Genomic DNA, 27,748 nt, shown 5'->3' on the forward strand with positions numbered 1-27,748 from the left:
AGAAGAAGAGAGTTTGCTTAAAGAGGGGAAATAACTTGTAGCCAACATCCGCTTCATTATTGTCGCCTGTATCCACTGGTCCAAAAGTGTGATTTAGTACGAGCACTCGTTGATGTGTCAATAAACAAAAAACATTTTGGAAAGTATAATCGGGACCAAAAAAAGCAGATGATAGAACGTTACAGTGCACACTTCGCCAAAACAGAACCAGCAACATTTTCTCTTCATTTCACAAACGCTTTGTTTTGTTTTGTTCTGAATCAAACGTTCCGAAAATGTAACCTTTCTTGTTTGTTTTTACATTTAGTCAAGTTTTGACTAAATGTTTTAACATAGAGGGGGAATTGAGACGGGGGTCGTGGTGTATGTGTGTATGTGTGTGTGTGTGTGTGTGTGTGTGTGTGTGTGTGTGTGTGTGTGTGTATGTGTGTGTGGTGTGTGTGTGTGTGTGTGTGTGTGTGTGTGTGTGTGTGTGTGTGTGTGTGTCTGTGTGTGTGTAGAGCGATTCAGAGTAAACTACTGGACCGATCTTTATGAAATTTGACACGAGAGTTCCTGGGAATGATATCCCCGGACTTTTTTTTAATATTTTTTCGATAAATACCTTTAATGATTGACATCATATCCGGCTTTTTTGTAAAAGTTGAGGCGGGAATGTCACACCCTCATTTGTCAATCAAATTGATTGAAATTTTGGCAAAGCAATCTTCGACAAAGGCCGGACTTTGGTATTGCATTTCAGCTTGGTGGCTTAAAAATTAATTAATGACTTTGGTCATTAAAAATCTGAAAATTGTAAAAAAAAAATTTTTTATAAAACGATCCAAATTTACGTTCATCTTATTCTTCATCATTTTTAGATTCCAAAAACATATAAATATGTTATATTTGGATTAAAAACAATCTCTGAAAATTAAAAATATAAAAATTATGATTAAAATTAAATTTCCGAAATCGATTTAAAAACAATTTCATCTTATTCCTTGTCGGTTCCTGATTCCAAAAACATATAGATATGATATGTTTGGATTAAAACACGTTCAGAGAGTTAAAAAGAATAGAGATATAGAAAAGCGTGCTTTCCTCCTCAGCGCAACCGCTACCGCGCTTTTCTGGATTGTTAATTTCACTGCCTTTGCCACGAGCGGTGGACAGACGATGCTACGAGTGTACGGTCTTGCGGAAAAAATGCAATGCGTTCAGTTTCATTCTGTGAGTTCGACTGAGCTTGACTAAATGTTGTATTTTCGCCTTACGCGACTTGTTCCTGATTTGGAACGTCAGAAGTCTATCTGTTTTCATATTCGGGAACCATGTGGACCAAATGGGACATCGTGCGTGTTTAACAATGATAAAACACGATTTACATAGAGCAAAAATGGATTTTATGTTGGTTTTCGAGTATTCTCCAGCGATCAGCACACCAGATGCGAGATTCATTACCTTCCTTGGGAGGGCTAAAAACACACGAGTGGAGCCGGTAGAGGTCGCCACCGTGTATACCTTTTCTGTCAATCCAAACATGTCAACTGTACTGCTCAGTCCGATAACGGAAAACTGCTTTCTTAAATTTGATTGTTGTTGTTTTTACATTTAGTCAAGTTTTGACTAAATGTTTTAACGTAGGGGGGGAATCGAGACGAGGGTGTGGTGTAATGTGTGTGTGTGTGTGTGTGTGTGTGTGTGTGTGTGTGTGTCTGTCTGTGCGTGTGTGTGTGTGTAGAGCGATTCAGACTAAACTACTGGACCAATCTTTATGAAATTTTACATGAGAGTTCCTGGGAATGATATCCCCGGAAGTTTTTTTCTTTTTTTCGATAAATGTCTTTGATGACGTCATATCCGGCTTTTTGTAAAAGTTGAGGCGGCACTGTCACACCCTCATTTTTCAATCAAATTGATTGAAATTTTGGCCAAGCAATCTTCGACGAAGGCCGGACTTCGGTATTGCATTTCAGCTTGGTGGCTTAAAAATTAATTGATGACTTTGGTCATTAAAAATCTGAAAATTGTAAACAAAATTTTTTTTTATAAAACGATCCAAATTTACGTTCATCTTATTCGTTATCATGTTCTGATTCCAAAAACATATAAATATGTTATATTTGGATTAAAAACAAGCTCTGAAAATTAAAAATATAAAAATTATGATCAAAATTAACTTTCCGAAATCGATTTAAAAACAATTTCATCTTATTCCTTGTCGGTTCCTGATTCTAAAAACATATAGATATGATATGTTTGGATTAAAAACACGCTCAGAAAGTTAAAACGAAGAGAGGTACAGTAAAGCGTGCTATGAAGCACAGCGCAACCGCTACCGCGCCAAACAGGCTCGTCACTTTAACTGCCTTTTGCACTAGCGGCGGACTACGTTCAGTTTCATTCTGTGAGTTCCACAGCTTGACTAAATGTAGTAATTTCGCCTTACGCGACTAGTTTTTTTTTCCTCCGTTGCATGGGTAGCTCAGTTGGTAGAGCACTGGACTTGTGATCGGAAGGTCGCTGGTTCGAATTCAGGCCGGGACGGACACGGGTCAACTTTATGTGCAGACTCAGAGACGGAAGCCATGTCCCACCCCCGTGTCACCACAGTGGCACGTAAAAGACCTTGGTCATTCTGCCATAAGTGCAGGTGGCTGAATACACCTAAACACGCAGACACCTGGGTAGCGCGACTCCGTTGCTGCTAGCTTTCCACTGGGAGGAAGCGACCCGAATTTCCCAGCGATGGGACAATAAACAAGTCGCGTAAGGCGAAAATACAATATTTAGTCAAGTAGCTGTCGAACTCACAGAATGAAACTGAACGCAATGCAACGCAGCAAGACCGTATACTCGTGGTCCAGCGCTCACGGCATAGGCAGTGAAATTGACAAGAAGAGCGGGGTAGTGGTTACGGTATGCTGCATAGCACGCTTTTCTGTACCTCTCTTCGTTTTAACTTTCTGAGCGTGTTTTTAATCCAAACATATCATATCTATATGTTTTTGGAATCAGGAACCGACAAGGAATAAGATGAAAGTGTTTTTAAAACGATTTCGAAAAAAAATTTTGATAATAATTTTTATATATTTAATTTTCAGAGCTTGTTTTTAATCCGAATATAACATATTTATATGTTTTTGGAATCAGCAAATGATGGAGAATAAGATAAACGTAAATTTGGATCGTTTTATAAATTTTTATTTTTTTTTACAATTTTCAGATTTTTAATGACCAAAGTCATTAATTAATTTTTAAGCCACCAAGCTGAAATGCAATACCGAACCCCGGGCTTCGTCGAAGATTACTTGACCAAAATTTCAACCAATTTGGTTGAAAAATGAGGGCGTGACAGTGCCGCCTCAACTTTCACGAAAAGCCGGATATGACGTCATCAAAGACATTTATCAAAAAAATGAAAAAAACGTTCGGGGATTTCATACCCAGGAACTCTCATGTCAAATTTCATAAAGATCGGTCCAGTAGTTTAGTCTGAATCGCTCTACACACACACACACACAGACACACATACACCATACCCTCGTTTCGATTCCCCCTCGATGTTAAAATATTTAGTCAAAACTTGACTAAATATAATAAATGAAAAATGAAATGAAAAAAATGTAGCTGCTTCAACCCTTACTTTTTTGTGCCTCTTTAAAAAATATAATAAATGGGTGGGGAGTAGGCCTATGCACCCTTCTTCATTGGTCTGTTGTTACATTTAGTCAAGTTTTGACTAATTGTTTTAATATAGAGGGGGAATCGAGACGAGGGTCGTGGTGTATGTGTGTGTGTGTGTGTGTCTGTCTGTCTGTCTCTGTGTGTGTGTAGAGCGATTCAGGCTAAACTACTGGACCGATCTTTATGACATTTTTCATGAGAGTTCCTGGGTATGATATCCCCAGATTTTTTTTCACTTTTTCGATAAATGTCTTTGATGACGTCATATCCGGCATTTTGTAAAAGTTGAGGCGGCACTGTCACACCCTCATTTTTCAATCAAATTGATTGAAATTTTGGCCAAGCAATCTTCGACGAAGGCCGGACTTTGGTATTGCATTTCAGCTTGGAGGCTTAAAAATTAATTAATGACTTTGGTCATTTAAAATCAGAAAATTGTAATTAAAATTATTTTTTATAAAACGATCCAAAATTACGTTTATCTTATTCTTTATCATTTTCTGATTCCAAAAACATATAAATATGTCATATTCGGATTAAAAACAAGCTCTGAAAATTAAAAATATAAAAATTATGATTAAAAATTAAATTTCCGAAATCGATTTAAAAACAATTATTTTCATCTTATTCCTTGTCCGTTCCTGATTCCAAAAACATATAGATATGATATGTTTGGATTAAAAACACGTTCAGAAAGTTAAACAGAATAGAGATACAGAAAAGCGTGCTATCCTCCTCAGCGCAACCGCTACCGCGCTTTTCTGGATTGTTAATTTCACTGCCTTTGCCACGAGCGGTGGACAGACGATGCTACGAGTGTACGGTCTTGCGGAAAAAATGCAATGCGTTCAGTTTCATTCTTTGAGTTCGACTGAGCTTGACTAAATGTTGTACTTTCGCCAACGCGACTAACTTGTTGTTACTTTTTTGGTTTTAACCAAATGTTATACTAATGTTTTCTCGTTTGAATTGCACTGTGTTATACTTCCCGCAGCTGGGCGAGCAGACATACCTGTTTGGTTTCTCGTAGACAACCAATGTTTCACAGGCTGGGCGAGCAGACATACCTGTATGGTTTCTCGTAGACAACCAATGTTTCACAGGCTGGGCGAGCAGACATACCTGTATGGTTTCTCGTAGACAACCGCCAATGTTTCACAGGCTGGGCGAGCAGACATACCTGTATGGTTTCTCGTAGACAACCAATGTTTCACAGGCTGGGCGAGCAGACATACCTGTATGGTTTCTCGTAGACAACCAATGTTTCACAGGCTGGGCGAGCAGACATACCTGTATGGTTTCTCGTAGACAACCAATGTTTTGACAGGCTGGGCGAGCAGACATACCTGTATGGTTTCTCGTAGACAACCAATGTTTCACAGGCTGGGCGAGCAGACATAACTGTTTGGTTTCTCGTAGACAACCAATGTTTCACAGCTGGGCGAGCAGACATACCTGTATGGTTTCTCGTAGACAACCAATGTTTCACAGGCTGGGCGAGCAGACATACCTGTATGGTTTCTCGTAGACAACCAATGTTTCACAGGCTGGGCGAGCAGACATACCTGTATGGTTTCTCGTAGACAACCAATGTTTCACAGGCTGGGCGAGCAGACATACCTGTATGGTTTCTCGTAGACAACCAATGTTTCACAGGCTGGGCGAGCAGACATACCTGTATGGTTTCTCGTAGACAACCAATGTTTCACAGGCTGGGCGAGCAGACATACCTGTATGGTTTCTCGTAGACAACCAATGTTTCACAGGCTGGGCGAGCAGACATAACTGTTTGGTTTCTCGTAGACAACCAATGTTTCACAGGCTGGGCGAGCAGACATACCTGTATGGTTTCTCGTAGACAACCAATGTTTCACAGGCTGGGCGAGCAGACATACCTGTATGGTTTCTCGTAGACAACCAATGTTTCACAGGCTGGGCGAGCAGACATAACTGTTTGGTTTCTCGTAGACAACCAATGTTTCACAGGCTGGGCGAGCAGACATACCTGTATGGTTTCTCGTAGACAACCAATGTTTCACAGGCTTGGCGAGCAGGGCATACCTGTATGGTTTCTCGTAGACAACCAATATTTCAAAGGCTGTGCGTGCGAGTGGTGTCGACACCTAAACCGCTGTTATCCATTATAACGGTGTTACAAGTACGTACACAATAACGTCACTGCAGCTAACTTTCGTATTGTTTCATCGACATCCTCGCCTACTCGCCAAGTAAGCGGTTAGCTTCGTAGCATTGCTTTGCCTCTACGAAACTGGCGTCTGGAGTACTTCTGCCGTCGGCGAACAGGGTCAGTTTTTCGTCAGGGCAACTTGCATGGGGCGTTCCCCCGGTTTAGCCTTGCCCTATCCCACGCAACGCCTGCTGCTGCTGCTGCTGTGAACGAGCTGGCGAAACCGCGCTAGCTTCTCTGCTCAGTTGCTTGCTTGCCGCGGAGAGAGCGTGCTAACTTTCAGCGTCCGTCTGCCCGTGAAGTGAAGAACAAGTTTTGCTGTTTTTCTTGGTCAAGTGTGCACTGTAAAGTTCTCTCATCATGAAGTGTGTCGTAATTTTCGCTATCGTCGCCGGTGAGTTGACTTTTGGTTTTTGTGCGTGGTTTTTGTTGGCTTTTGTTCTGTACTTTTGGGGGCTCGCATGGCCAACGGTTTTCGTTGTTGGCAGACTTCTTTTCCAAATCTTTCCGCGGTCGTGGAAGTTGGTCCACCGGTAGTATTCTGAGCGTACTTTAGCGGATTTGGTAGACCGGCCCTTTACGGTTTTGTGGCTTCTTTTCCTTTCTTCTATTGCAGGTTTTATGTTGATGACTTTGTTTCTTGTCGTCTATTCCGGAAGTGTGTGTACAGGTCACGCTTCATTCGTACTTGGTGCAAAGATATATATTTGTCTTCTGCCACGCCCAAGAACTTCTCGCTGTTTCATGGCTCCTTTTCTTTATATTTCTTCTTTAGCACCAGCAGGTTTTCTCTGGTATGCAGGCGGCTTCATTCCTTGTAGCAGTAGTTCCATAGAATGTTTTTCCAAGCGTACTGAGTGAGTGGACTGGCATGTCAATAAGACATCTAAACAAAAATGACACGTTGTCTATTTTTCTTGTAGCTTAGTTCATTTGAAGATTGCCTTGGGCTGATCTAGGCCGAAGGCGAAGACACACGTCTCAGACATTCAAAACGGGCCCGTTCCAACAGAATCAGAATCAGAATTTATTGTCATTAAAGCACAGAGCCTATTGACACATACTGACAAGATATGTAAGTACAGGAAAAACAGCAGTATAACATAACATACATGTAATACAAAACCAAGTGGAACAGAGTGAACAAAGAGGACCTGAAGATGAGCATAAGTTATTGAGGACAGTCGGAAGACGCATTGCATCTGCGTAGTTGAAAACAATCGTACACAACCAACAAGTAGCTGGTTAAACTGGCGGTTCTTCTTCAGAACAGTTTTCAAGGGTATAGATAGAGCGGCGTGGATAGACTGTTTTTCTGTCTTCTTGGTGTTATATCATGTTATTGTTGGTTTTAACAATGTTGTTGTTGCTCTTTTTCTTCTTCTTGTTCTTCTTGTACTTGTTCTTCTTGTACTTGTTCTTCTTCTTTTTGTTCTTCTTTTTCTTGCGTTTAAAGTTATGTAATCCCGTGCTTGTGGCTATGATGATGATTGTTGTTTTCGTCTTAGAGTCAATGTGCTCTCTCTCTCTCTCTCTCTCTCTCTCTCTCTCTCTCTCTCTCTCTCTCTCTCTCTCTCTCTCTCGCGAGGCGCAGCAGCAAGCACTATGTTTCTATACTGAGTAGCCGACTTCACGCTCTGCTCGCTTTCAATAAATATGCCAGGGTGGTCAACTCGCCGCCGCAAGCAGTGGCAACTCAACCCCGTGTATTCCAGGCGACGAAGTCATGTTTATTTGTGACGTTTCTCGTGCAGAACAAGTTTTAAAAAAAATACACGATTACGTGAGTTTTACCCGAGTTAACCTAATTTCTGTTTGGTGTAGATCAGTGTGAGAGTCCCTTCAAACCCATGGCTCTTCAGGTTTTGGTTTAAACACAATTTTATTCAAAATACATGACATGAAACAATTTACAAAAATGCAGCTTGGACACGAACTCAAGCAAATGCTTATTTGACGTGACCATAATAATACTAAGTTACACAAGTTTTCATGATGGTGGACAACACAATTATTATTCAGAAGAACAAAATGTAGGAGGGGGGTATCGGGAACTTAATCAAAACAGAAGGATCTACAGAGAGAAAAAAAAAAGAAAACAAATGAAGAAAGGGGGGAGGGACCACAAGGTGAGACTAGGAATAAAGCGCGTGGGACGAGAACATCGATGCTTTACTTTACTTTCTTTACTTTCTTTACTTTATTTGGTGTTTAACGTCGTTTTCAACCACGAAGGTTATATCGCGACGGGGAAAGGGGGGGAGATGGGATATATAGAGCCACTTGTTAATTGTTTCTTGTTCACAAAAGCACTGATCAAAAAATGCTCCAGGGGCTTGCAACGTAGTACAATATATGACCTTACTGCAAGTTTCCAGTACAAAGGACTTAACATTTCTTACATACTGAGCATCGATGCTGAGAGCATGTCTGTGTATGTGGTAACGAGACCAAAGAAAGTTGTACACAAAGCCATAAACTGTCTGTGTGCATGTATGTTTTATTGGGTGTGTGCGTGCGCGTGTCTGTGTGTGTGTGCGTGTGCGTGTGTGTGTGAAAACGGAGACGGATTTTTCCGAGCTAGGGCGAATCGCCTCTCTAGCAAAAAGCCTTGATAATTGGGGGCGAGATGGGAGGGGGCGAGATAGGAGGGGGCGAGTCGGGACGTCATTCCCCGCCCCTCGTGTTGTTTTTTACGAGGTTGATGCCCCGCATTTTTTACGATCCCGCTCTCGGCAAGTGGAAAGGACGTTTCTCTTTTTTATGTTCCTCTCCGTCGCTTTGTTCTCTATGGCAAGCCAGTTGAGCCATTTTTATGTTCCTCTCCGTCGCTTTGTTCTCTATGGCAAGCCAGTTGAGCCATTTTTATGTTCCTCTCCGTCGCTTTGTTCTCTATGGCAAGCCAGTTGAGCCATTTTTATGTTCCTCTCCGTCGCTTTGTTCTCTATGGCAAGCCAGTTGAGCCATTTTTACAAAACATTCTTTGTTATCGTTTTACATTTAATCAAGTTTTGACTAAAATGATTTCCGATAGACTGGGATTCCAGACGAGGGTTATCCTGTATTATGTGTGTCTGTGGATGTGTAGAGTGATTCCCGGAATACTACTGAACAGATCTCCGTGAAACTTTGCACGCAAATTCTTTCAGATAACATCCCTTTACGTTCATTTTTTTCCCGTTTTTTTTCTCAATAAATGTCAATGATGACGTCATATTCTACATTTTTAAAAGTTGATGCATCGCTGACACGACCACGTTTTTCAATCAAATTGATCAAAATGTTGGTCAAATATTCTTTGACTGTGGTATATTACATTTCAGCTCGGAAGCTTCAACATGATAAATACGTTTGTTCATTCGATTTAAACATGATTGCATCGATTTCTTTATCAACTCCCGAATCCAAAGTATATACAGGTACATATTTTGTGTTTCAATTGAAAAATATCTTTAAAAAACCCAGCATTTTATGCAAATGATATGTGGCATGTGTTACAAGAAAATGTTTCAGCGCTGTCTTGGTCGCAGGGTTTCGGCCAATCTATGATTTACTAGTTTTGATGGAAAAAAAAATACAGTGCGTTCATTTCGATTCCGTAAACTGAGAACTGATTTGGCTTTACGCGACTTGTCTTCCTTCCTTTTTCTCTCACGTACTTATTTGAAGTTAAGGTCAGTGCTGTTGTCAAAATATTATTATAACAATCCCCCGCCCCCCACTCCCCCCCCCCCCCGCCCCCACTCCCCCCCCCCCCGCCCCCCACCCCCCCCCCGCCCCCCCCCCCCCCCCCCCCCCTCTCCCAATCTCCTCCTCCTCTTCCTTTTTTCTTTCCCTTTAATACCGTCCTCTATTTGTTTGTGGCAGAGAGAGGGCCTAAAAAAGAGTACAGCGAACACGGAGACATGGATTAGGTGGAGTTTCGCGGTTTTTTTTTCTCGTTTTTTTCTATTTTTTCTTGCGATTTTTGTCAATTACGAGGCGGACGTGGGTAACCCTTCCTCCCCTCTTATCGTATCGTGGCAAGCGCCGCGCCTGCACACAACATGACGAGATCAATGTTTCCCATAGAGACCCGTACCAAAAAAATGAAAATAAAGAAAAATTCCCTCCTTCGACGCGGTATGGTTCCGATTTCTCAGCTCCTTTCCCGCACCACACACAACCCCCGCTACGTTTCTCTTTTTTTTTTTTTTTTTTAGAAATACCCAGCATGCTTCCCCCGAAATTGGCGTATGCTGCCTGAATGGCGGGGTAAAAAAGGCAACACACTCGCGCAAAATATATGAGTGATCGTTGGAGTTTCACCTCATGAACGAAGAAGAAGTTTCCCTATTATTTCTTTTTTTTTACTGTACCATGTTCAAAAAGAATAAAACCTTGTTTAAACCAAGGAGAACAAGTGTTGACCTTAACGGGGTCAAGAAGCCGCTCTTGGTAATATGGGGGTGGGACACGGAGACAGACAGAGGGAGGGAGATTTTTTTTAAATGAATAAATTATATATAAAAAAAAAATAAAGTAAATAAATAAATTTTAAAAAGAATTAAAAAAAATAATAATAAATTAATAAATAATTAAACAAAAAATGACCGAGCTCTCTACACGTGGTGACATGGTAGACAAACAAACACCTGAAACCCGGACAAACAGGCAGAGCAAATCCAGTAAGCACCCTTTACAAGGCGGCTTAATAATCCAACGCATGTTCGCATGCTCCTTACTTCCCAACGAGACCCGAAGGGAAGTAACTCATTACCGCCTCTTTCCAAAGTAAATGACGTACATCCTTTTGCGTCACTTAACCTTCACAGTACCAATGGTATTACTCATGAACGGCCCATACTTTCTAAAGAAATATCAACAAAAAAGTATCCTTCTACACAACCCACGCCATCCAAATAGAAATAAAGTAAAATGCCTTCTTTAATTCAAACGTGGGTCGTCCACAACCCACCACATATAGACTGTGTAGTTCAAATGACGTCACTATTTATTTGTTTATTTACGGAATAATTCTTCAAAAATCGGTCGTTATGAAGGATCTATGGTGTTTGAGATTTGGGTGCGTCTCAGAATCTCGTCCTCTGTTTGTGACATTATCACCAAAAGTAAAATCTTCCCAGAAAACTTTGATAATACTATTTACACACTTCTCAGGGTGTACCTTTTCAGTTTAAACAAGAAAAAATATAACATTGCCTTTAGTTTGCCATATATTGAGCATTATTTGGACCATGTGTGCAAAATCACCCGTGTAACATGGAAACAATAAAAGACAAAAAAACTGCATTTATAAGGCTGAAAACGACTTTTATTCAGTTATTATTGTTGAATCACAAGCCATTATAGAGTTCAATATGAAATGACTACATGCAAACAACAAAATAATGGGTTTTTTTCAAAGTTCCATGCATTCGTCAAAATTTCAATACAAAAATGAAAATTAATTAATGATATCCTGATCAGAACATGTTGATACATGGCATTCATTCAGTCTTATAGCATATATACAAAGATTTGTTGCTCTAAGACAAAATGTTCCCAAAAGAATGCAAAATGGTCACCGATGTAACATGGAAACATCACTTTTGTAACAAAGAAACGGTTATGCTTTTTCCCACAAACTTTACTAAATGAAGCTGATTTTGCAACCAGATTCTTCTTAGGTAAAATGCCAAACACTAAAACAGGAACAGAAAGAAAACAAGTCGCGTAAGGCGAAAATACAATATTTAGTCAAGTAGCTGTCGAACTCACAGAATGAAACTGAACGCAATGCCATTTTTCAGCAAGACCGTATACTCGTAGCATCGTCAGTCCACCGCTCATGGCAAAGGCAGTGAAATTGACAAGAAGAGCGGGGTAGTAGTTGCGCTAAGAAGGATAGCACGCTTTTCTGTACCTCTCTTTGTTTTAACTTTCTGAGCGTGTTTTTAATCCAAACATATATCTATATGTTTTTGGAATCAGGAACCGACAAGGAATAAAATGAAAGTGTTTTTAAATTGATTTGGACAATTTAATTTTGATAATAATTTTTATATATTTAATTTTCAGAGCTTGTTTTTAATCCAAATATAACATATTTATATGTTTTTGGAATCAGCAAATGATGGAGAATAAGATAAACGTAAATTTGGATCGTTTTATAAAATTTTTTTTTTTTTTACAATTTTCAGATTTGTAATGACCAAAGTCATTAATTAATTTTTAAGCCACCAAGCTGAAATGCAATACCGAAGTCCGGGCTTCGTCGAAGATTACTTGACCAAAATTTCAACCAATTTGGTTGAAAAATGAGGGCGTGACAGTGCCGCCTCAACTTTCACGAAAAGCCGGATATGACGTCATCAAAGACATTTATCAAAAAAATGAAAAAAAATGTATGGGGATTTCATACCCAGGAACTCTCATGTCAAATTTCATAAAGATCGGTCCAGTAGTTTAGTCTGAATCGCTCTACACACACACACACACACACACACACACACACAGACACACACACACACGCACATACACCACGACCCTCGTTTCGATTCCCCCTCGATGTTAAAATATTTAGTCAAAACTTGACTAAATATAAAAAGCTGGACAAAATCAAGCAAACTTTGCCCCAAAAAAGAGAAACATTAATGAAAAGTTCATCACCGACGTAACTCGGAAACGAACAACCAGACATGTATTATAAGGTTTGACATGAAGAATGCAAATGTTCAAAAGTGGTTCATTCAATTGTTAAGACAATAAACCAAAGGCATTGGTTACATATAGAACAGTTGCCACTTGCAGTTAATTAATTTATTTTAAAAGAAATAATGCCCCCTGGCATTGAAGGTGGGGTCACGAATCATGGTTGCATCAGATGTAGGGACTAAGGAAATATCATCGATCCCTGGAAAGCAATAGTAGTTCCCCTCCGGTTTCCTTCGAAGGAACGTTACCACCAGTTCATCAGGTCGAATCTCTTGCACCTGAAACATGCAAGTACCTGCGATTTCAATTAAAGATTGATGCAATATGTGTACTAGTTTCACTAACATGAATTTGTTTTAATGTCTATCAAGATTTTGATGCATCCACATTCACTGGCTAAAAACAAAATAAAGTAATTATTTTGTTCAGACTTACCATTCCATTGAACATACAACTTTTACAATTAAAGAAAACATTGACACTTACCGTTCCTTTAAATGGATTTCGGAAATTTAATTTTGATCATAATTTTTTATATTTTTAATTTTCAGAGCTTGTTTTTAATCCAAATATAACATATTTATATGTTTTTGGAATCAGGAAATGATGAAAAATAAGATGAACGTAAATGTGGATCGTTTTATATATAAAAAAAAAATTATTGCAATTTTCAGATTTTTAATGGCCAAAGTCATCAATTAATTTTTAAGCCACCAAGCTGAAATGCAATACCGAAGTCCGGCCTTCGTCGAAGATTGCTTTACAAAAATTTCAATCAATTTGATTGAAAAATGAGGGTGTGACAGTGCCGCCTCAACTTTTACAAAAAGCCGGATATGACGTCATCAAAAGTATTTGTCGAAAAAAAGAAAAAAACGTCCGGGGATATCATACCCAGGAACTCTCATGTCAAATTTCATAAAGATCGGTCAAGTAGTTTAGTCTGAATCGCTCTACACACACACACGCACAGACAGACAGACACACACACACACACATACACCACGACCCTCGTTTCGATTCCCCCTCTATGTTAAAACATTTAGTCAAGTTTTGACTAGGTGAAATTGAAAGAAAAACTATTATTAACAAATGTTTAGCCTAATTTTTCACTTCATAGAATATCATAGCAGCAAAAACTCACCTTTTCTCAAGAACCTTGGGTGTTGATCACTGTCGTAACAAAATCACAGACTTCGGAAACATTCTCGAAATCTTTCTTCGCTGCTGGAAGCTGAACTATTTCTCTCTGTAACTGCGCATGCGTAGTCACCCGCGCGCACCTCTAAGTCACTACGCGCAAAATAGTTCTAATCTTTCTTCAAAACTCTGAACATTATTTGCAAAACCGTTCACCATCGTAACTGAATTTTGAAGAAGCATGTCATATTGCGCAACTTTCAACTTAGTTTGCAGATGCAATTTTGAGAAAATAATACTTAAATAACATTTAGCTTAGCGATTTTCTATGCCCTTTCATGTCAAGATCGTGTTGAAGATGAATATGCAAATTCTAAAGTTCAAATTTAGGACTTGTTGCTGTTGCACGCGTGTGGAAACCTATGTTACGACAGTGATGGCAAACTTTCAAGCGATTAATTTCGTTTAAAAAACAATTCTGTGGACAAAATAACATTTCAACTGTCAAGTACACTTAAACCAAACACACATAACAAGAATAGCAGTCCTTGGACATTCTAAACGATTCTTGTAGTGAGGTGCAAAACTAGTTGATGGTTCATGTCACAGATCAGACCTCCATTTTTCACGCATCCAATCATTTCTTTCACAAAACAACCTTCATAATAATCATGCAAAATACTCAGTTTTGTTTGTACTATTTCTTTATTCATTTTACTTCTCAAAAATACCAATATCATGATTTAAAATTCAGTATGTTTCAATTGTGGGCTAATTTGATTATGGCACACACAAAAGGTTCAGTTTCTGAGACGCACCCATTTACATGAAGTCTCGATCAAAAATCCATGTCCCACCCGATATTACCAAGGGTGGGCTTCTTGACTCGTTAAGGTCAACACTTGTTTTTGTCCGGAGTTCTAATCCAACGCATGCTGTCAGTGATAGAACGAGACTCAAAGGGAAGTAACTCGGAGTTCGCTCGGTTTGTAAAAGCGTTAAAAGCTAATATCTTCCGTTTGACTACCGTTAGGAATGTAATTTTTTGCATACACCCATCTAACCCTGTTCCTTACAATTTCACGAAATTTGAGCTTAATTGACCGAGAGATACAAGTCTTACCCGACAAACACCGACCGACCGACCGCCCGCCCGCCTCAAACAAACAAACAAACAAACAGACAGAGCAAATCCAGTAAGCCCCATTATACTAATGGCGGCTTAAAAAGTCGAAGGGTGTGTGCTCCCATCTTCCTTCCCTGCTCGCTCATTCCTGTGGCCAGAAATTCGATGGCATTGATCAGTTGTAACGGCGAGGCGTGCTGGGCTAGCCACAAAGGGACACGGGTGCACGGGTGGGGAGTCCCGGGTTGAGGTGACGAGCCGAAAGTGGGTGCCACCAAAACGGCAGAGAACCAACCGTCTGATTCGTTAAAATGGCAGACAATCTCAACTTCAACCAATCCGACACCGAGGCTTGCTCCCGACCGGTTGGTAACTTTCTCATGCACCTCAGCCCTGGGCTGAATCACACGAACCGAAAGTGGGTGCCATCCACACGGGAGAGAACAAACCGCGGGGTCTGATTCGTTGAAATCACAACACATCTCAATTTCAACTGATCCAACACCGCGGCTGGATCCCCACCGGTTGGTAATTTTCTGTGCACCTCAGCCCTGGGCTGAATCACACGAACCGAAAGTGGGTGCCATCCACACGGGAGAGAACTATGTCAACCCGGTTAGTAACTTTCACGTGCACCTCGGCCCAGAAAACCGATGGAATTGATCAGTTGTAAGGGTGGAGCGTGCCGGGCTAGCCAAAGAGGGATACGGGGTACAAGTAGGGGGTCCTGGTACCACAATCCTTTCCCTCTGCTCCTCGATCTTCCTTTGCTGCAAATAGATGATGGCGCGCATTGATCTGTCAGCCGTATTGACAGTTTGCGCCCGCTTCCAGTCACTTTCCCACGCTGCTGGGCTATTGTTGTAGGTTGAGAATAACAGCCTGATCGGCTTTTATCGGTGAGTCTTTTTCCTGAGATGTTTTCTGTTTGGTCTTCTCCTTCCCTACTTCTATTGCCACGTACGTCTTCTGTCCGTCGATAGCTCTTGCCACTTTGCCGGGTTCTTTTTTGCAATCCACGATCCCAATCTTCGCCCCCTGGGTTGGATTGTGTCGTTAGTTGATTCCGCTGTGTACCTCTCTCTCTCACTCTCTGTCTCTGTCTCTGTCTCTGTCTCTGTCTCTGTCTCTCTCTCTCTCTCTGCCAAGTACTCTTTACTATTTCTCAGTATCTCTTCTTTAGAATCAAACCTCAGTTTTGCAAACGTGGCTAGCATCTTGCTGACATGTGTCTTGTTCTCAATATGTACAGGATCAATCTTGTTCAGGATCCAACTTGTGTCCTGAATCCTGTTGTGTCCTTTCCTGAATCTGAACAGGATGAGTTGCTCTGCAAACAAAGATCTTCCAAGCACTTGAAGAGTTCTCACTATGCGATCCAAGCCAAAAGGCATGATATATTATATATCATACATTTTCTCTTAGCTGGGGACATTTTTCTTAGCGAAGGATGCCCTCTTAATGTTTCAATAGCCCCAGCCTTTTCGTTGTTTGTTTTTCTCAACAGTTCAAGTGCAAGGTGTTAATTCGTTGAAGAAGGTATCATATAATATCAAACATTTTCTCTTAATTTGAGACAGCGTTCTTGGCGAAGGATGCGCCTTTAATGTTTCAATACCCTAGCCCTTTCTGTGTTTGTTTGTCTGAACAGTTCAAGTGGAAGATGTTAGTTCGTCGAAGAAGCGTCGCTCGCTCGATTTTCTTCATTTAACAGTTCTTCGATTTGTGCCTGGAGGGAGAACTTCCAGCTTATTTGGCCTTGGCGATCAATGACGAGGCGATTGTTCTGGCGTGAATTGTTCCCTCGGTCTTTCACGGAATCAAAGTCGTTTCCGACTGTTAAAAGGAGTCTTCCCGCCAGTTAACTGTTTCAGGTAGCCCCGGGAGGACCCCCCGCGGGTTAGGGGGAGTCCCATATTGGTTGGGACTAGAAAGAATTTACCCGATGCTACCCAGCATGTCGTAAGAGGCGACTAACGGTTCTGTTTCTTCTCTTCTTTTGTCTTATTTCTGCCTTACCAGTCCTTTCACCTATATTTCCTTCCAAGAAAACTCTCCCTACTATTCCCTGCAGTTTTCCAATTCTTTTCTTGTTGTCTTATTTCTACCTGACTGGATCCATCACCTTTATTTCACTTACCAAAAGTCTTCTTTTCCACATCCTTATTTCTCTGCACCCCGCATGTCGTATGAGGCGACTAACGGATTCTGTTTCTCCTTTTACCCTTGTTAAGTGGTTCTTGCCGTATAGAATATAGTCAATGTTTGTAAAGATTTTAGTCAAACAGTATGTAAGAAATGTTTAGTCCTTTGTACTGGAAACTTGCATTCTCCCAGTAAGGTCATATATTGTACTACGTTGCAAGCCCCTGGAGCAATTTTTTGATTAGTGCTTTTGTGAACAAGAAACACTTAACAAGTGGCTCTATCCCATCTCTCCCCCCTTTCCCCTATCCCATCTTCCCCCTTTCCCTCGTCGCGATATAACCTTCGTGGTTGAAAACGACGTTAAACACCAAATAAAGAAAGAAAGAAAGCCCCGGGAGGTACAACATTGGGGTTTCCATTTGGAATACAGTGGACTCCCCCATTTTCAGTCGTTTTGGTGCTGGACGGCTGTTATGAATACTCGCCAATACCGGAAATCACGCCCGGACAGTAAGCCTCCCGTAAACCATCACAGATACTGTCAGGCTTTTACACACAGTACAAACACCCTTCCATTTGAACGCTCACCAAACGGGAACATCCTAGGTACCCTACGTAAAGAGCCAGCAATTTTTAAAGAATTAATTTTGCAGATTGTCTCGAACACTTTTTGGACCCATCCTGAACTCAGGTCAAAAATGAGTTACTTCCCTTCGGGTCTCATTCTATCGATGTAAACTGGCGATAGCCGTGGATCGATGACTATCAGAATGTTTTTTGACCGTGGTGCGTTTTTGCACTAGACCTAACTTTTATAATCTAAATAATAAATTGACAGCTTGTTACACAAACATTCTTTAATCATAAAAGAATTATTTTTTCATCAAGACAAGATCAGTACAATTCGAAGTGGTGAAAGTTTGAAAAAAGAAAAGCCCGGAAGCAGGGTCACGCAAGGGTCGTAGCAGACGACGGTTTATGCATATCGCCGTTCCTCTCAACAGTCTAAAGCCATCGCTAGAGTTCTTGTGAACCACAGCTGTTTGTTTCGTGCATAAAAACGTGCTATTGTAGATAAGCTCACATCGAGTCGCATTCAAATTACTAACTGACGACTACATTGTGAAAAAGGGAAACTGGATCACACGGGTTCACGATGGCTCAGGGGTAAGATAAACCACGCACAAATAAATTCTTTGAAAATTGTTCGCTCTTTACGGAGGGCACCTAGGATGTTCTCAATCGGTGAGTGTTTAAATGAAAGGGTGTTTGTACTGTGTGTAAAAGCCTGACCGTATCGGTGATGGTTTACGGGAGGCTTACTGTGCCTTTAATAACAATATCGCATACAATTAAGTACAACAAGCTAAGTTTATAAAAAGTTTATAAAAAAAAAAAAGTGTTAATTGTTATCATACAAGTTCAACTCCTTGTCTGAAATGTGCTCACAGAGAATAAACAATAAACAAAGTGCTTCTGTTCTGGTTTAAACAAGGAAGCTTTAGGGCCTACACTGAGTCTGACCCAAGTGAGACAGAGTCCAGGGAGAGGCTAGATATGTCAGTGTCACCTGTCACACACCGACAGCTAGACTGACAGCTTACTGTGCCACCTCCGTTGTCTTTGGCGGGGGGGGGGGGGGGGGGGGGGGGGGGGGGGGGGGGGGGGGGGGGGGGGGGGATGTCCGTGCGTGATACTATGCAGCGTAAAAAAGTTATGTTTGCGTCAGTGTTTTCAGCGGTGAAAGCTCCCGGTATGGTGGCAGACTTACGTCAATAGTAAACATTTCAAAGATCGCCCGGATCCGCGTTAGTATCGCTGATAGTAGATGCTTTTTGGAAATACCTCTGTTGGGTTTGGCTAGGTTGTGAAAGAGGGATTATTGTTGTTGTTGCTTTTATGCAGGCAAAATGACCCACGTGACATTACAGGCCAGTCTCTAGTGAGGGGTATGTCTGACCCACGTGACATTACAGGCCAGTCTCTAGTGAGGGGTGTGTCTGACCCACGTGACATTACAGGCCAGTCTCTAGTGAGGGGTATGTCTGAAACACGTGGACAAGGAGCACGTGTTGAAGGTTTGACTCAATAAAAGCAAGAGTACTCTCGCTTTCACAACCCACACGCACCCGACAGAGTTATTTCCGTAGTTCGATTATGACGCACATACTGATTATGACGCACATACTGCTTATTATTAATGAATTGTACGCTGCCACCCAAAAAGAGTTATTTTTAATTTTTCGCACTAAATAAAGAGCCGGGCAGTTATGCCATTTATTTTACTTTTTGTGTCACGACACAGAGACAGGCTATGCTGATGAGTGCAGCAAGTGACTGTACGTGCGACGAGATATTTAAGGTCTGAGACAGGCACATATATTTTGCCAAGCCTTGAATTAAATGCCAACACACAAAGATCACCGATGAACATATTGAAATATCGTCAAATCTGTCCGTCTGTCTCTCTCCCTCCCTATCTCTCTCTTTCTCTTTCTCTTTCTCTTTCTCTTTCTCTCTCTCTCTCTCTCTCTCTCTCTCTCTCTCTCTCTCTCTCTCTTTCTCTCTCTCTCTCTCCCTCTGTTATTGATTATGCATCCACTTTATGGGACTTAGCAAGTGAAAATTCCTTAAAAACTTTTTCCTTTTTCTGTTGGATTCCTTTGGAATTCACTACCTGTAAATATCAAGTCATGTCAGTCAGTATCTTCTTTTAAAAGACAGCTCTGAAAACACCTAACAACTAAGTCGGTGTATATTGTGTGCGAGTGTTTGTGCGGATGCGTGAAAGAGAGTGTATAGTATGCTTCCATTAACAAGCACCATTTTTATACTTTTCCGTACATGATTGTGTTTTATTTTGATTTATGTTTTGTTATTCTTCATACTTGTTCTTCGTTTTATGTGTATTATAGTAGGGACTAGCTGTAAGAAAAGACCATATGGGCCTAATGCTATCATCAGTAAAAAAAAGTTTTCGAGTTCGAGTTCACTGCCTCTCTCTCTCTCTCTCTCTCTCTCTCTCTCTCTCTCTCTCTCTCTCTCTCTCTCTCTCTCTCTCTCTCTCTCGCTCGCTCGCGCGCTCCCTCTCTCGCGCGCTCTCTCTCTCTCTGTCTCCCTCTCTCTCTCTCTCTCTCGCTCGCTCTCTCTCGGGGTGATGGTGGGGTGGAAGGAAGGCGGGCAGAGAGGCAAAGAGAGAACACAAATGTTGAAGAGGAGGTGGTCTTTCTGGTTTGGGATTTTGTGGAGTGACTTCTTTTATGCAAGCTACAAATGTCTTTAAAGATTAACCTACCAGGCGGCCGCGGCCGGGATTCGAACCCTCGACCTTCCGATTAAGAGGCCGACGTCTTACCACCCCGCCACGGCGCCCGTCTACTGCGACAGCATCCACAGACTCCCATCCAGCTGGCGACAAGTGCATATGATATATATATAGAGAGAATCTATATATATATACGACTTGTGTCTGTCTGTGTGTCTGTCTGTGTGTCTGTCTGTGTGTCTGTGTGTGTGTCTGTGTGTTCGCGATGCACCGCCAAAGTTCTCAATGGATCTGCTTCAAATTTGGTAGGCATATTCAGGTAGACCCCGGACACAACCTGGTCGATGAGAATTTTCAACACGTGCTCTCAGCGCGCAGCGCTGAACCGATTTTGGTTTTTCTGTTCATCTTCCCAGATCCATTCCCAGTAACTCTTCCTTATCTTCTCCAGTGTTTTGCGTTTATCTCCCTTCCTTCGTGTGGCGTCAATCCATATTCCCGTTACTATTTTTAGAAGGTCACTGCACGTTACTATTTTTAGAAGGTCACTGCATTGTCCAGAACGCCTGAAGGGACATTAAACCCCAAAAACCAACCAACCTGTCCAGAACGCTTTCCTTGCACCCGTAAGTTGTCCTCACTGTAAAAGTGCAAAGGTCGAATCAATTTATAGCCACGCGAAAAATTAAAAACTTAAACGAGACCTTACCTGTAAGTCGAAGTTTGAGTAGAATTCCATGAGGTAGAAGAAGGAAAACGGAGGGACAGTTGAGATGCGCATGCCCGGAAGTGTCATATTTCAACGCCCTGATCAACCCTGATCAGGCAAGTAAAATAATCAACATATATCCAAACAATGATGAAAAATTAGTTTCTAATATTTCATATTCATCATAATTATTGGGTGGGTAAAAGAATAAACTGAAGGGTGGGCAACTGTCCCTCCGTTTTCCTTCTTCTACCTCATGGAATTCTACTCAAACTTCGACTTACAGGTAAGGTCTCGTTTAAGTTTTTAATTCCATTTCGGTAGATTCCGGTAAAACTCCGGAACAGTTGAGATTTTAAAGCATGTTGATTTTTTGCCATTCTCATAATAAAAGTTTGAAGTATTAGAACATGTTTCTTTCAAACTTACCAAAAACAATGATCCAATTTCACATTTTTATTTAATAATTTGTCCAAGTCAACACAAGAGCTCTTACAACGAGCAACTTCAAACTCAAGCTCAAGATGAGCAACATTTTTCTCAAAAACAGCGTTCTCAAAAAACAGCGAGAAAACGACAACGTTCATATCTCAAATCATGCTACTTTCAAGTCTGATTCTCTTTTCTTTATACAGTCTTTCTCAAAGAACTTTAGAATTGAATGCTGCACATTCCTTTCAGACTTTGCTTTTGCCGACGACACAGGTTTATTATAAAACCTGAAAAATGTCCTAGCGTTTGCCCAACCGGCGCAGTTCATGATCTCTTGAAGAGCCACTCCATGTTTGAACATAGCACTTGACGAAGCACTGCGAAAACTGTGTGGATTAAATTCTTTCAGTCCCGCTTGTTTCAACACAGTTTTCATCCATCTTGCAACAGAATCTTTACTTGCCGGTTTGTGTGGGTTTTGATGACATAATAAAAGTTTGTCAGCACCATTCCTGATCGGTTTTGTTCTTTCTATGTATTGTTCCAAGCATTTCACCACACACAGTTTATCTTCTTCTGTATAAAGAGGAAGTTCAAGCTTTGGTTGAGGAACACCAGGCCTTGTTTGTTTCACTTTTTCCAGTATTTGAATTGTACAGCCTTCTGTGTGGAACTTTATTCCACGCAATCGAATAAAATGAACAGTTTGCACTCTCTGTGCCGAAACAATTAAAATTAACGAACACAACTTCAACGTTAACCATTTTAATGACAAATCATTATTGTCTTTCATGTTTCTGAACAAATCCAGAACAGTATTTACATCCCACGTTTCCTTATTACGAGGTACAGGTGTCCTCAACTGAAACACACCTTTGACAAATCTGCATACAAGTGGGTGTTCACCTATTGCCCTACCATCACAAGTTTGTAGCACCGCAGACACTGCACTACGTGCTGTATTGATGCCACTGTAGCCAAGTCCTTGCTCATACAACTCTGTCAGAAAATCAAGAACAGTATTTACAGGCGCATGAAACGGATCACAATCCCGTTTAGAACAGAAAACTTTCCACCTGCATAAGTAGGATTCATACTGTTTCTTGGTTGCTGAACGCCATGATGCACATATGACTGCACAAGTTTTTTCTGGAATTCCACGTGCTTTGACGGCATCCCAGATAACGTTGCGGCTATCAGTTGAAGTTTTTTGTGAAGTGGATGCGGAGTTGAAGCATGTTCCAGACTCAGGACATTTTTCCCCCGAGGCAGCAGCACCGGATGATCTATCAGCAGACGTAAGAACTGTGGATACCACACCGCAGTCGTCCAGAGAGGAAGTACAACCACTCCTGTTGTCTGGTCCCGTTCTATTTTTGCAAGGACTCTCTGGATGACACTGAAAGGAGGAAACGCATAAATAAACCATTTTTTCCAGTTTATAGTAAATGCGTCCACTGCAAAAGATTCTGGATCTGGATGCCAAGAAACGAAGGGTTTCACCTGATAATTTAGACGAGAACCAAAAAGGTCTATTTCAGGTTTTCCAAATTTGTCACTGATGCTTTCAAAAATTTTTGTATTTAGCATCCATTCTGTGGAATCATTGAAAGACCTTGATTTCCTGTCTGCTGCGACATTTAAAATTCCAGCGATATGGGCCACCGTTAACCATATTTGTCTTTCTTTGCACCAAATCCAGATTCTTTTGGCCAGTCTGTCACACTCCACTGAGCGAGATCCGCCCATATTATTCAGGTATGCAACTGCACAAGAGTTGTCTGTCAAAAGTTTGACATGTTTGCCTGTTACTTGTTTAGAAAAACTTTTCAATGCATAGTCTACAGCTAGTAGTTCTAAAACATTGATATGACAGGTTTTTTCTTGTTCATTCCACCTGCCCCCTGTTTTCACAGACTGGCAAACTGCTCCCCAACCTCCAGAAGTCGAAGCGTCAGTTTTGAACTCTATTTGGGGTTCAGTAACTTCTAGAGGATAATGAGAGTGTTCCACATTATCAATCCACCACTGTAACTCAGTTTTTCCTTCTTCAGTCAATTTTGTCACAGCTTCAAAATTGCCATGGTTCATTTTTAGAGCTCTGGTCTTTATTCTGTCCAAATCTCTATAGAACAAAGGTCCCCACAAGACAGCCTGAAAAGACGCTACCAGCAAACCAATGACTTGTGCAAGTTCTCTAATAGTGAACCTGTGTTTTCTTTTCAAGTTGTTACAAGCTGTTTTGATCTTGTGTACTTGTTCTTGTGGAAGTGTGACTGTCATGTCTTTAGAATTCAACCAAAATCCCAAATATTTGATTTTTTGACAAGGTTTGAGTACTGATTTGTTTGGGTGAATCACAAACCCCAATGCCTGAAACAATTTGACTGTCTCTAGAATGTTCAATTTACAGGTTTCAGCTGTTTCTGCCTGTAAATAGCAGTCATCAATGAAGGAGGCAGAAAGGTGACCTCTAGCTCTCAAATAAGCATAGACAGGCTTCAGTAATTTTGTGAAGAATCTTGGACAACAACACAAACCATTTGCGTAACAGGTATAATTGTACAGCTGATCTCTCCAGATGAATTTGAGATATTTCCTGTGTTCTGTATTAATTGGTACAGAATAGTAAGCATGTCTCAGATCAACTGACGCCATGAAGCAGTTTTTTGTCATCATCTGTGTAGCAGATTTCAAATTTTCCATTTTAAAATGTTGGTATTCTACAGACTCATTAAATTTTTTGAGGTTCAGAATGAGTCTGAATGTATCATCTGGTTTTTTCACCAGAAACACTGGAGAAATAATTTCTCCTTTTTCATGACAACTTTTTTCAATGACCCCCATATTTTGGAGTTTTTCAACTTCTGAGTCCATTATTGAAAACTGATTTCCCTGAACTTGATTCTTTGGAACTTTTCCATAATTCAAATTTGCATAATCTTCAATAGGTATTTCTGAACCAGCTACCATACTGAGAACAAATTTGTCTGTGGTTAACTTTTTCCACTCAGACAAATAATGCTGAATTCTACCTGCTACAAATGGTTTTTGTTGTTTGTCATTCAACTTTACCTCACTTGTAGATGTGCTACTTTCTGGACTGTCTAGGCCGTGTCGTGCCCCGTCTTGTGCGTGAACCTTCCTCGGCCGCGCTGAAAAGGTCTTTTTCCTCGCCCTCTCCAAGTCTGGTAGGGTCCCTTTCTGAAGTTCTGATGAGAATTGTTCTCGTACCACGAGTCCTGGTAGTTTTTTGCCCGGGTCGGGAAAAATTTGTTTCCTTTGCTGGACACTGTGAAACTTTGTCCCAGTTTAGATGTGGTGTCAATTTGAGCGAAAGCGCCCTTGAGATCATCTCCAAACAGATTCTTTGTAATTGGAATTTCAGAGGAGGCCAGTTTCTTGTACTTTCGGTTCAGACTCTGTGAATTGAGAATTCTGTTCCTCCTATCCAATGAAAGGTCATGGATAGTTTTCAGCACTAGCCCGGCTGCCTCCAGAATAGGCTTCATCAAGGTTTTCGTTTCCACACTAGAACTCTTTGTGCATGTATCAGCGACTGTAGCCAACACATAAGTGGCTGTCATCAACTGTTTTTGCGTCTTTTGTGCTTTGCAATCAACACTCTTTGCACTGTGATCCATCACACCCCAAATCTCTGCATTCACACGGGGAACACAAAAGTCACAATTGCTTGGTCGCTTGTGTGCCGAGAGTTTTTCTTTCATTTTTTCTTCTGTGATTTTTCCTTTTGACATAGTGTCCAGAACTTTTGCAAGTTTATCATTGATTATTTCTCCAACGTCTTCATCATTCTCGAAGTCGTGTTGGATCAGTTCAAGTTCATCAGTCTCGCTAGATGAATTTCCTTCTTTTGAGTCACCGAGATTCATCAAATCATCGATCTCTTCATCAACGTCACACTCGTCGTCTGACTCATAATCAGATACTCTCTTTCGCTTTTTTGACCGTACAGATCGACGATCATCACCCGAGTCGGGTTCTTTTTGAAGCAAAGCCAAGATTTTCTCATTTTGTTTCTTCATCCCAATCCAGTCAGACAGAGGAATAGAGACATGAGTGTGGTTTTTACCGGTCGCTTTGCCGTGAGTCTTTTTCAAAATTTGGGGACCACACTCAATAACTGAGTCAGTTGGATCGTCATCCAACAAACCAAGGTCCAAATCTGGATCATTTTGACCCTTGATGGATGAGTCATCCATTGTATGGAAAAGGATTTTCCAAAAAACTTGTAAGTGTAATCTAAAACACTCTCTGTAGACACCGGAAGCATACGTGATATGACACTTCCGGGCATGCGCATCTCAACTGTTCCGGAGTTTTACCGGAATCTACCGAAATGGAATACACTGTCATCTATCTCTATATATTTATAGATATAGATATACATATATATATACGACTTCTGTGTGTGTGTGCGTGTGTGTGTGTGTGTGTGTGTGTACCCCCCGCGGGTTAGGGGGAAGAATTTACCCGATGCTCCCCAGCATGTCGTAAGAGGCGACTAACGGATTCTGTTTCTCTTTTTACCCTTGTTAAGTGTTTCTTGTATAGAATATAGTCAATGTTTGTAAAGATTTTAGTCAAGCAGTATGTAAGAAATGTTAAGTTCTTTGTACTGGAAACTTGCATTCTCCCAGTAAGGTAATATATTGTACTACGTTGCAAGCCCCTGGAGCAAATTTTTGATTAGTGCTTTTGTGAACAAGAAACAATTGACAAGTGGCTCTATCCCATCTCCCCCCTTTCCCCGTCGCGATATAACCTTGAATGGTTGAAAACGACGTTAAACACCAAATAAAGAAAGAAAGTGTGTGTGTGTGTGGGCAACACCTGTGGATTGTAGAGTTCTGTTTGTGATGTGGTCTGGCGGCTTTGTTGTGTCTGTATGTTCGGGCCTTCCATTGACAAGCCATAACAGTTATTATAGGGCTTAGAAATAAGCTCTAAAATTCTCAATCCCGTTTGAGTGGACTTCGCCTTCAAAGGTGATTGTTGTGTTTCGGCACTCGGTTACATTTGGCGTCGTCGACAGGGATGGGACTCGACATGAAATGTTCAGGCCACTGAATCATTTTCGTGCTGTTCCCATTCCACCAACCTGGGAGGGACCTAAGCTTGGCGGGTCCATGGTTCGGAACTTTGGGGACAAAGTTCATTCAAAGGGGGTCGAGTGTGACAGGGAGACTACCGTCGCCCTTCACAGCAGACTCTGCAGAGTTGTTCGCCTTAGAAGTTGTGAGTTATTTTTAGCTAGCTCGTCAGGCAACACCTGTGGATTGTACAGTTCTGTTTGTGATGGGGTCTGGCGGATTTTGTCTCTCTGTATGTTCTTGCCTTCCTTTGAGTGGGCACAAACTGGTGGATGAAAATGTTCAACACGTGCTCTAAGACGGCGAACCGCCACGCTGTCTGTCTCTGTCTCGCGATTCACCCGGCGAAGCCGGGTATTCCTCTAGTACTGTATATGTTACAGTACATTCATCAAACCAGTAAATTTGTAAATTTACTGAAATTTTCAGTAAATTTGTAAATTTCCTGGGTGTCAAACTCAGTAAATTTGTAAATTTCCTGAATTTTTCAGTAAATTGGTAAATTTACGGAGTGAATTTACAAATTGACTGGTTTGATGAATTTACTGTAACATATACATGGCTTGTTGTGTCGTACCAGATTTACACGAGTTTTTTTTTCTCAAATATTGAACTGCGAATGAAAGCGAGGTTTTCAATATTTGAAAAAGTAACGAGTGTTAAGCTGTGTACGACACAGCACACCATGATTGTAGTATTCTGTTTATCCTACACACTGCCCTTACGTGTATTTTACGTGAAACGTCCCGCAGTAGAGGCGGCCAAATTGAAGACGCTTCTTTTGAAACCTCGATCTCTTCCAAATCCTCGTACAATCTTTCACGTCAAAGCAAAAAAAAAACGTCACTTTAGAAAGTGTTGCGTGACGTGTTGGTTCTAAACACCGATCCATGGGAAACAGCAGGAGCAAAAGTTTCCATAAGGACGTTTGTCTCGGTGACTTTGGCATCATAAGGCAAAAAAAAAAAGGTCTGTTTACGGTAACATAGGCCAAAAAAATAGGATCGGTAGGTCGAGATTTTTTTTGTATTTTTTTTCTCTCCAAAAAACCATATTTTTACGTGATTTTGCAAAAAAAACCAAAAGATTTTTTTTTTCTTTTTTTTTTTCTTCCCCCAAATGCCAAAAAAAAAGTCTAGGGTCACGCGAAAAAAATAGGGTCGGTCGGGTTACCGTAAACAGACTATTTTTTGGGGGGGCCTAAGCAATTTAAAAGCAGATCCTTGTCAGACTAGTTTGACACGACCTCATTTACATTATA

The 27,748-nt window shown here is 41.0% G+C and overlaps 2 protein-coding genes across 2 annotated transcripts in view; one reads left to right on the forward strand and one right to left on the reverse strand.

Moving 5' to 3' along the window:
• Positions 1 to 6,078: 6,078 nt before the first annotated feature.
• Positions 6,079 to 27,748, forward strand: part of LOC138971861 (uncharacterized) — a 77,725-nt gene continuing 56,055 nt past the window's right edge. The window contains exon 1 of the mRNA XM_070344693.1: positions 6,079 to 6,251. Coding sequence (XP_070200794.1) covers positions 6,218 to 6,251 — 34 coding nt within the window. The 5' untranslated portion in view covers positions 6,079 to 6,217. The remainder of the gene's footprint in view (positions 6,252 to 27,748) is intronic.
• On the reverse strand, positions 21,107 to 25,516 carry LOC138971858 (uncharacterized). The gene is made up of 2 exons (XM_070344690.1): positions 24,449 to 25,516; positions 21,107 to 22,772 (listed from the first exon to the last, which is right to left on the reverse strand). Exon 1 carries the CDS (start codon positions 25,417 to 25,419, stop codon positions 24,481 to 24,483), a length of 939 nt encoding a protein of 312 aa, XP_070200791.1. The 5' UTR covers positions 25,420 to 25,516; the 3' UTR covers positions 21,107 to 22,772; positions 24,449 to 24,480.

This window comes from Littorina saxatilis, linkage group LG7, assembly GCF_037325665.1.
Source record: "Littorina saxatilis isolate snail1 linkage group LG7, US_GU_Lsax_2.0, whole genome shotgun sequence".
NCBI classification, from domain to species: Eukaryota; Metazoa; Mollusca; class Gastropoda; order Littorinimorpha; family Littorinidae; genus Littorina; species Littorina saxatilis.